The 10,996-nt window shown below is 38.4% G+C and overlaps 1 protein-coding gene across 1 annotated transcript; it reads right to left on the bottom strand.

The window, feature by feature from the left end:
- Nucleotides 1–3,514: 3,514 nt before the first annotated feature.
- LOC103974524 (probable serine/threonine-protein kinase PBL21) lies at nt 3,515–8,812 on the bottom strand. Its single transcript, XM_009389380.3, is given in 6 exon segments — nt 3,515–3,926; nt 3,929–4,138; nt 5,304–5,695; nt 7,557–7,746; nt 7,850–8,013; nt 8,120–8,812. Coding segments are annotated over 6 exon segments (1,170 nt in total). The 5' UTR covers nt 8,226–8,812; the 3' UTR covers nt 3,515–3,818.
- Between the last annotated feature and the right edge of the window lie 2,184 nt (nt 8,813–10,996).

Raw genomic sequence — 10,996 nt, 5'->3', positions numbered from 1 at the left:
ATGTTGCAGTAGCTTCTTCTTCCTCGACTACAATAGTAGGTGGTAGTAGCAACTCTAATAGCAGCCGACCATGGAAGAGGAGAAAAAGCTGAAGGTAGCAGCAATCTGCAACCTCAAATATGTCAAACTCTATCACTTATGAAGTCCTTTCGATATTTCCATATTTAGGTTCTTCTTTTCAAGAGCAATGATTTTTCTTTTGGAATATATCTTCCTATAAAGATCTTTTTAAATCCTCCACTAGACATAAATCTACTTATTAAGAGAAAATATCGTTAACGTTCTTATTAGCCCGATGTGACACTGATCCATATACACCGAGTCGTCAGAGAGGTGGAAAGCATCTCCTCCCAAGATGAAAATACTGTGCTCTTAAGGTGGAAATACCATGCTTTGGGACTGTTATATGCACAAAGACCAAAGTCGAGAGAGTCTTCTCAAGCTAGTCTCTCATTCGCTCAAGTTAGTCTCGATGTCAACTTCTTTGGGTTTATGTTCTTGATTTCAGTGTCTCCTACCTAGAGTTAACGATGTATTTTTATACTTGAAATTGAAAATATATAATATACTCATGAAGATTTTGTAGGAGAGGTGATTTGTATCCATCTCAAGCTATCCCTTAGAGCTTTATCCATACGAGCAAGTGAATGACAAGTAGTCTAAGCATTTTTCTCCTAGGAACCTTATGTGGCATTTGCGTGACAGGCAATGGCTGACTGACCCCTATCATTACTCGATGAAGGGATCGAAATCATTATGTCCTTCCCTTAAATGGATTAGGTAGTATTAAAACATCATTTCCTATATATAAACGGTTATTTACATGACAATGATACAAAAATTATGGAGAAAAACTAAAAGAATTGGGTTTCATCCCCATTCACCAATGAAAGGAGATGATGTCGTGATGGGAGTAAGTAGCCTAACGGCATCAACGAACCTTGCCACCCAAGTCATAGTACCCTTGTAAAAGATGGAGAATATGTTGGGTTAGATCCGATCTCAAGCTAACCTAACAACAAAGGATGATGGAGACAAGTGTATTGTACCCAAGGAGAATGAGCCATCTTCATCAAACATACAAATCAGTTCACCAAAGGTGCATTGTGACGCTGATGATGATGTTGCAGAACTAGTGGAAAAGGTAAGATTTAAACCTTTTCGTGTTGAGGCCTAGATTGACATCCCCTCCAATGACGGATCTATCGTATAGAGATGTTAGATGTGTGATTCGATCAACTCAATACATAGTTTATCTTATACGGGTATAGTAGTAAAGACAAAGTCACACTTATATAATTAAAGTTGATTGGTCATGCTCTAAAATAGTAGAATGCTTATATATAATATATTCTATGATGATGAAGAGGTGATATAGGGCAACTCAAAGATCCATGGAAAAGATAACACAACTTACACACAACTTACACTAAGGATAAGACTAGTTAGTTTTAGTGTAAGGCTACACCATCATGTTTGGAAGACAGGTGGTGGCACTTAAAATTTTTCTTAACCACTCAATAATGATGATAATTACATATATTTTAATTGACTTTTGTTTTGATATATATATACATATATATGTGATTAATTAAAAATTAAGTGTAAAAAGAATTACAAGTAAAGTGACTAATGATAGGTAAGTAGGTAATCACAAACGAAAATCATAATGAAAAGAAGGAATGATATTGATTCAATCTTCCTGACCTACATCCACTCTCTATTCCTTTATTCTTGAGGTTATTAGCTTTCACTAATAATCTTTCTTGCAATGGATGAAGATCAATTAATCTTATTATAATTTTTTCTTTTTCTAAGTTTAGGAGAGAACCTTCATATTAACTCTCTTATAAGAGATCTCTCACATCCTACCACTTAGGATGACAATTAAACTCAAGAGAGAGAAAGAGATTCAAACAATACTGAAAGAGAGATATATAATATTTTATGAACTTAGAAATGGATGTTTCATCAATCAAGCTCAAGCGGTGTATTTATAGCCCATAAAATATTTAAAAAATAGAGCTAAAAGCTAAAATTCATAACATTTTGGGATAGGGTGATACTACCATCGTAATATTTAAAATGGGGTCATAAATCTGGACTCTAATGGTCCTAATATCACTATAGGTGGTACCACTACTATACAAGGTGGTACCACTGTCCAAAGGCTCATAAAGTATAAACAACGCTTATCAATTGACCTAGGTAGTATTGTTGCTTGGGCCTAGCGTCATTATCACCCCCAAGCAATTTATGCCACATGTTTAGCTTTCCAACGAGCCCAATTATAGCCCAAACTCAAGCTCAAAAGTTGCTAGACACTTGGGCTCTAATTTAGCCCAATATCAACTTAAATTAGCCCAAAAATCATCATGACCAAGCCTTAACTCATCAATCACTCATTCGTTACATCTTCAAAGTTTTTGGCATATTGTCCACTCTTTCAGTCCGATATTTCAAAATTTCGTTTGAAGCTTCGATACATCATCTTATCCTCTAGTATTATTCAATTCTTCCACATATCAATTTCATCATGACATTCAATCTTTCAATGAGATATCTAATTCTTTCAATACGATATCTAAGCCTCTAGCACGGAGTTCATTCTCTAACACATGGACCAATTCTTCAACTCAATGTCCAATTTTTTACATAATGTTCTACTATCAAGTTCAACATTTGGACCTTCAATTGTCCGAGTTTATGATTAAAATATTTTATTTATCATTTATGTCAACAATATAATAATTTATCAAATTTATCAATTGATTTTATCATCAAGATTGGAGATTTAATCATCTTTTCCTTCTTGATGATGATAATTAATTGATGATAAGATTTTAACAAACTCCCATATCTATATTTCACTTTAATAAAAGTTATGATAAACTTAAACTCAAAATAAAAAGAGTGTATATCCTTTTAAATGCTTCTATTGAATTCAAGTTGATGAAATTTGATCTTGTCGATTTTAAGATTTAATCATTTCAAACCTAAATATCAAGATACAATCAAGTTTTAAATTTTAATTTATAATCATAAATAATATTCAACCATTATCAATGTATAAGATCAATCAAAATATAAATACAAGTTAACCATTTGCATAAAATAAATCAAACATGAATTGTATAACCACCAAAAATTATATTTTGACTTGCTCTTAGAATTAGACGTACGTACCGAATGAAATTTCATCTTCACATATGCTAAATGCTGTAGAACAGATGAACATGTCGAACAAATATTTAATCTGTCAATCAGGTCAAGATAATAAATTGACAATATTAATGCTGACATATGCTGTAGACACTCACGTGGACTGTCTTTATATACAGTCAGCTTTGTCTTGCTCTCGAGGATGATGTGCTTCCGTGATGAATGTACAAGTATTAGACTGCAATTGCTATTTTCATTCTTGACATCCCACATTTACTGGCAAAAACAGATAAATAAAAAAAGAAAAAGAAAGAGAGAAGCTTACAATGTCACTTATCACGATCATGAAATATGACACATCGAAATTAGTCTCTTTATGGCATATAAATATATAGTGATCCTCACGAACAATCATCCTTGCCTTGACCACCTTACCAAGAGATACTATTCACATTTGACCATCGTAAATACATTGAGTCTCCGTGTATGATGTCTAATTTATCCGTATGAAACAATCAACACCAACTCTACAAGCATAGTGTTTAAGAGGCACCATACAACAAGTGACTTTCGCCACTATCCTTCTTCTAGAATATAGTGTTGAAACTTCAATCCTTGATTTTTAACGTAAACATGCCACACCTCAGCTTGCAAACTTAGAGGCTCATATTTATATATTTCTCAAAACATGCCACACCTCTGGATGGTGTACTAACAACCTCCTTGGAAGGCGATGATGGTCGAGGGGACCTCATGAACTTTGAAGCAAAGCAGGCTCAGTGATATATGGCTGAGACGTCACATGATTGAGGGCAACAACCACATCGGCGATGATGGGCCGAACGTGGGGCTGTTCTTGAAGACACATTGAGGCAATGACAACCAACTGGTGAAAGCCCCGTGGTGAGTAGCGGCCTTGAAGAAATGGATCGGCCAACTGGTGGAACTTCCTCCTATCATTGAGAAATGGCCTTGCCTGAAATACAGAAACAAAACGTAAATGATAGAAAACAAAAAACAGAAGTTGGAAAATTATCAAGCCTACCTACTCAATACTGACTGCATTTATTCAGTTCGTCAAATGATGCATGCATTCCCAAAAATGCACGACTTACATGTGTTATGCAAGTTATACAAGAGTTTGCCTTTGTAGGATGGATGTTCATCTCCAAATGTTTTTTTTTTTTATCTCTGTATGTATTTATAGCAGCAACATATGAAATAAATTTTGGCTACAACTATATGAAAAATAAAAAATAAGCTTGATGTGCAAGAAATGAAAGAATAGCAACATGAATGTGTTTATATGCAGTGTCTGAGCTAGAGAAATCAATGATAGCTAAAAATATATGGAATAATAAAGACTGTTTCCATGTGGAGAGTACATTCAAGAGCATTAAGTTTCGTTCACTTGCTTCTAGATTTGGCAAATTAGATAAAAGAAAAACCTATTAGAATTTTCTTCTGATGTAGAATGTTAAAAATTATTATGTATTCAGTGTCACAGTCCAAATTGCTGTAAACTACAAGGTAAAATATAACAGAAACTTACAGATATGTTGAATTTGTATAAAGTATTTCTAAAAGAACTGAACATTTTTACTAGCCACTACTAACTGACAACAAAATCGAGACAACCAATGTAATATGCATCTTTTTGCAGAAAAGTAAGATCAAGCAAATCTTTGTTTAAATTAGATTTATTTGATAGTACAACAGTACAAGAAGAGTTCGCCTGTAGGAAGAATTGAATGTGAGACATCCTGCTGTTGAAAAAAATGGAGATGATTTGTTGAGGAGCTATTTTGTGTTATAAAAGGGAAAATGTGTTCGTGCATGGCCAAGAAGACAAAGGCTTGCAGTCATGTTGCAATAAGATAGCTACATTTTATGTATCACCTAGTAGCCTGAGCCACTTGACAAAAGTGAGCTGGCTAGTCTTAGCATGGCACAAAAATACATGTATGGTGAGGCATGGCAGGCAGATTCATATATGCCTTTGACAATAGGTATCAGGATAAATATGGGCCAGACATGGTCCAAGTATGAATGCACTTTAATTAATGGGCAGAAACATCAAGGCATGACATGGCATGGCGTAGACTAGATCAATAAAAATTGTACTGACCGAGATCGCTTACCCAAATTATTAGATTTTGTTCACCACCACATTTTGAAGAATCAAAGACCCTTCGCCCAGTGATCAGCTCCAAAAGAAGCACACCAAAACTATATACATCAGATTTCAGTGTCAGCTTACCAGTCATCGCATAGTCAGGCGCACAATAACCATAAGTTCCCATCACCCTTGTTGAAACATGTGTGTTGTCACCAACAGGCCCAAGTTTTGCAAGTCCAAAATCAGAAAGTTTTGGATCGAAGTCATTGCTTAACAATACATTTGCAGCCTTCATGTCTCGGTAAATAACAGGAGGATTTGCAACATCATGTAGATATGTGAGCCCTCTGGCTACACCAAGAGCGATCTTCATTCGTGTGTTCCATTCGAGCGGTGGTTTGACAGGAGATGGATCTGAGATTTAACAAATAAATATAAATCACATGGAAGGGCTTCGAAAATAAAAAATGTGGTTTATCTAAAAGGCAACCAAAATATGACATGCAGTTGAGAAATTTAAGGACATATACAAAGGAGCTGCACACCCATGCATTAGCACCATTAATGCAATTAATAGAAAATTATACATTTCGTGACTGTCATTGAAGAAGGAAAGCATCTGTTTCTGCACAAAAGATTAGTTCATTAAAGCATCAAATCCTTTTTCTTTTCTGGAGTTGTTGATTGCAAATCATAAATTATTGTTCAGCAGGATACTCACCACATTCCTTAGTACCCTTGATAATGTATGTCTCTTACTTTAGAAGCAAATGTTATAGTTAACTAATATAATTTTCGATAATATGTTTGAAGTCTTCAGTCATAAAATGATTTTCGAACAAGCTATTCATAGTCAGCCATCCTTGAAATTGACACATATTTTTGTTACGTTCTCAAATCCAGATCACTTAGCATACAAGTTTAGCTCGGAGCTGAAGTGCTGAACATTAATTAGTTTCATACTGGATTCTAAATGATTATTATGAGAGAACGTAAGCCCATATTATAGTGGAGCTTCGCTGTTTGGAATCCCCTTGCATGTATATGAATGAGCATATGCATTTCAAGTGAACATTGAAAAACCACTTTATGTGCCAGGAAGTTCTTCTGAACATAACTTGAAGAAATATGTTAATCTTAGACAGAAACGATTCCACTTTTGAAACAAGAAACTGAAATGGAGTTAAGAACATGTTTACTCTGGTTTTCAAGTTTTTATTTACTTGTAACAAATAATAAACAGGAAAAAAGAAGTAATACCAGAGAGGCCAAAGTTTCAATTCATAACTCATCGAACTAGACATACAAGTGAAAGACTCTCCAAACATGAATCAACCAGAAGTGCATTTTAGAATAAACCAAGTGTCTGTGATATAAGGAACCAGTAATGGTATGTTTTGGTCATTTCGATGAGTTTGCCAAAAGCTAAAACCAGTCCAGATAAGCATAACTGCTATGAGACAAAATTTTGGACAAACAACAACAGCTATTTGGAATAGATAATATACATCATAGCAGTTGATACAAGTCATGCTATTATCTGGTCACTTGTATAAGAGTTTGTCTATTAGCTAAAAAGCTAATCAAATGTAGCATAACTTCTTAAATAAGCTAGTCGAAATTGCATAAACCAAAGGTATTGTGCAATTGTGTTGATACAGTAAGATAATACTTGAAAACACCATGTAGCTGTGACAACAGAGAATTGTACTTCCACACTAATACCCTGTAAATGAGACAAAAGAATGTTAAAAGTAACCATAGTCCAATCAAATCCTTTTCCTTGAAAGCTGGTGCTTTAGGTTATACATTTTTTAATCATTGTCCTTCAACAAAAAGTTGTCTGGGCTTTTCCAGTGTCTAATGAATTCAATTCAATTCAATTCAATTGTTCTCCAATCGCTGGGTCTTTGGCAAAGTTATCCACGCAACAAGGTCATCACATGAGAAGATGGAAATGCAATTAAACAAATCTGCACCAATTTTTTATGTCAACTGCAGCTAACAGTACACTAATGAAAATCCATGGGCTTGGGACATAGATCAAGGTCATAACATACGAACAAGCGAATTCAATTAAACAAATTGCTCTGTACTTACTAGAATTAGAAGTATCCTCTACTACAAGTCCACACACCAATATAAAAACTGCATCAGATCCTAGAACAAAATATCTCAGCAATGGACAGGGCAGAAGAAACCAATCAAAGGAGAAGCAGAGCAAAGAGATGACATTGGATCTGGAATGTTTGCGAGAAAGAAAAAGAGAGCTTACTAAACAAGTGATCTTCCAAGCTTCCCTTTGGCATGTATTCATAAACCAAGAGTCTCTCATCTCCATCAGCGCAGTATCCAAACAAACTCACAAGATTCGGATGCCGTAGCATGATCAGCATGAGAACCTCGACCAGGAATTCGTTGTTCCCCTGAAGCCCATCCCGGTTTAGCTGCTTAATAGCCACCACCTGCTCGTCAACATCCAAACCCGATTAAAAAGCACAATCGTGATGCAAAAATGACCAGAATCACAATTAAAAAAGGAAAAGGACGAAAAGAATGGGGACTTGCCTGGCCGGAGTCTAGCCGCCCTTTGTATACTCTTCCGAAGCCCCCTTCACCGATCAAGTTGGCTTCTTTAAAATTCTGAGTGGCGATAGCGAGATCTCGGAAAGCAAAGCTCCGCGCGCAGTTACCCGGATCCGCAGCAAGTGATGAAATCTTGTTCCCGCTCTCTAATCACACATAAAAAACCAAAAATTTCGGTGAAAATCCCAAAGAACAAGATAATGCGAAAGAACACGAAAAAGAAGTTCGAATGTAGACGCCAGAGACACCCACTGGAAGAATCGCTAAGCAATCCGGAGTTGGTCTGGACGCCTGCGCTGTCCTTTTTCCTGCAGCTCGTCTCCCTACAGCAAGGGCAAAAACAAGCAAAGCAGCTCATCTACGCCAAAGATCTCCACCCCGAACTCCCGATCAACACAAATATGCTCCCAGAAAAGGAACCTCAATCGCACCCACCTTCATTGCCCTATCGCCGAAGGGAAAGAGGAACCACCGCGATTTCCTCTCTCCCCTCCTCGCCTCAACTCCTCCCTCTCTCTCTCTCTCTCTCTCTCTCTCTCTCTCGCAGTAGCAAACAAAATATGACTTTTTTAAACCGAAATCTAGAGACAGGATTCGTCCTATAACCCCAATTAAAAAATGGGGACGGTCTCAGCTCGTTCCGTCCTACATCCGACGAAGTCCATCGAGGCAGAAAAAGGGGAGTCCACAAAAAATAGCAAGAACACACAGACAAAAGAAAAGGGAGGCGGAACGAGAATCCCGAGGGGAGGGAGGGGAGAAAACGGTGGAGTCGCTAACAGCTGCTAACCAGGACAACAACAGTTTATTTCGTTATCCATGGGAGCTGGCTCTTTCCTCTTCCTGGTTTGTCCTCTTTCTCTATTGTTCCGGCGCCGCAGATGAAGCGAAGAAAGAGAGGCAACGAGAGGTCGAAAGCAGACATGGAAGAAGCACTTTCTTCGCCTTTACCTCTCCTCGTTCTTTCATGGGTTCGTGCATCTTTATCCTCCGCTTTCTCCGTCGGAGGCCCTCCTTTCTCGCGCGGGCTCTGCTACCGGCACGGGGCTGAACGGACCCGGAAAACAATCGGGGATGACCCTACCACTCAATAGTGGGGTCGGCACAAGAATCCCGGCCCCCTTCCTCGCTCGAAAAGCAATCTCGACGATCATACGAGTGACACAGAATCACGTCCCCTAGTGGTTTCTCATCGTTCGTGGCTCTCGTCTCACTGTGAGATCCGTGCATCACATCGCATCCGTCCGACTATGGATGCAAGCGCTTGATTATAGTCTTTAAGATACGCAAATTGATCTGATCCCCCGTCGCTGCGCCATCGCACCCCCTCACAACCGGGGATTCACAGAATCGGAGCGGAAGGGTCATGTCGACCGGCGGGGTCCGCTATGAGGTCTGTGGTAGACACGAAATCGAGTAGGGATTTAGGGGACACTCCGTCTGCGGTCCACCGGGTTCTCACGATCGGTGGCGGTCAACTACGTAAACGTGGGTGTGTTTGTAACCCAATGACGTTAGATTGCGCGTGAAACGAGTCAATGTGGTGATGTGATGTGTGAAACCGTCCCTTGTCTCTCCCTTTTTTCTTTTGTTTTTTCGGTGCAACTCGTGTAGCGGATGACACAGCAAACATGAACACGAAAGGTATGCATTTTGGTTGAAACAACGTAACAAAACTGCAAGTATAAAGTCGTAAGAATGAACTAACTATATCGTCTTACTTATGGTAAGTATTAATTACAAGATGCATTCCTTGTGCTTGATTATACACAGAAATACTATCTCCAGCTCACCGTTATATGAGGTATGTATCAGTTTCAAGAGTGTGTACCGGAGGAGTTCATAGGATGTGTTGGGAGAATTAGAAAGGGTGATGTGTTGGGACATGAACGGTCGGTTTGAGTGTGTCGTGTGAATGACGAACCGGAGGTTGGGACGGCAAGGGTTTCGGTGGTTGGTTACGACGGGTCAGGGAAGGGGACAAAGATAACACTCCAGTCTTTTGTCGGTCACTCGACATGTGTGCCGCGCGAAATTGAGCGGTGGGCTCCAGAAATGAAAGAAGCTTTCCACGGATGCAACATTAATTGGGGAACGATACAAGGATTAAGAGATACAATGATGTCACTACAGATTAGGATATCGGGTGCAATAATTAAGGACGCTTAAACGAAACAAAGCGTGTTGGGATGCTCTCCAATCCTTACCCATGGGTTTCTCGTTGTTTGCCGACTCATCCATGGTCCTACCATGATGATTTTAGAAATATCTGATCATACCTAGAAATACATAAGCTGAGTAAATCGCAGTAACCATTATCATCTTAGTCCATTCCCTTTTGGTTTTCCTTCTTTTAATGTTCTTCCATTATGAGAATATTTTCCTTCCATTTGCTTTCTCCTAGGCCATTCCATTGATGCAGGAAGAGAAAGGAGCAAGCAGGGGTAGGCCGTAAAAAGAGAGAGATGAATGAAGTGGGTCTCCATCCTGTAGGAAACTTGGAACAACCTTTTGATTCATACATCAAGTGCGGTGCTGAGGAATCAACGTGCAGCAGAAAGAAAACCAACCTATAAACTCACTATTATTTGTACAATACAACAGTAAGTAGATCGAGTGGTATTTACGTACTCTTGCCGCTCGTGACTGATACTTGCGTCACCACCTCACCAATATAATGGCATTTCGAGTGTCATCTGTCTCTAACGTCATCTCCAACGAAAAACACTTGTATACCTCAGATTATGATCTCTTCTCCACCATTTCCTTCCATCGTCGAGCATAATCTTGCACCCCAGTCCAAACACAAATCACCACGACCAACATCGGTTACCTAAGAAAATATTAAGTAACACTCCTGACGAAGAAAGAGCGGAAAAGAAATGTAGCAAATGACGACCGGGTCTGGCTTTTCCTATTGAGTTTGAGATGGATGACGACCCTGCAGGGACAATTATGCAGACGTTAACAGTCGAAGGCCTCTTCATGTTGACGTACTAAATATGCTTGCCGGTTGAAGGCTTCATGTTTACGTACTAGACATGCTTAAAAAATCTTGTATTTTATCGGGTGGTGGACTTTACGCAGCGTTATTTAGTACTCACAATGTATATATACTTTATGGTACAT

This window comes from Musa acuminata, chromosome BXJ2-5 (assembly GCF_036884655.1).
Source record: "Musa acuminata AAA Group cultivar baxijiao chromosome BXJ2-5, Cavendish_Baxijiao_AAA, whole genome shotgun sequence".
NCBI classification, from domain to species: domain Eukaryota; kingdom Viridiplantae; phylum Streptophyta; class Magnoliopsida; order Zingiberales; family Musaceae; genus Musa; species Musa acuminata.
Note: the sequence above shows the minus strand (reverse complement) of the source record. Positions and strands in the feature narration are given on the sequence as shown.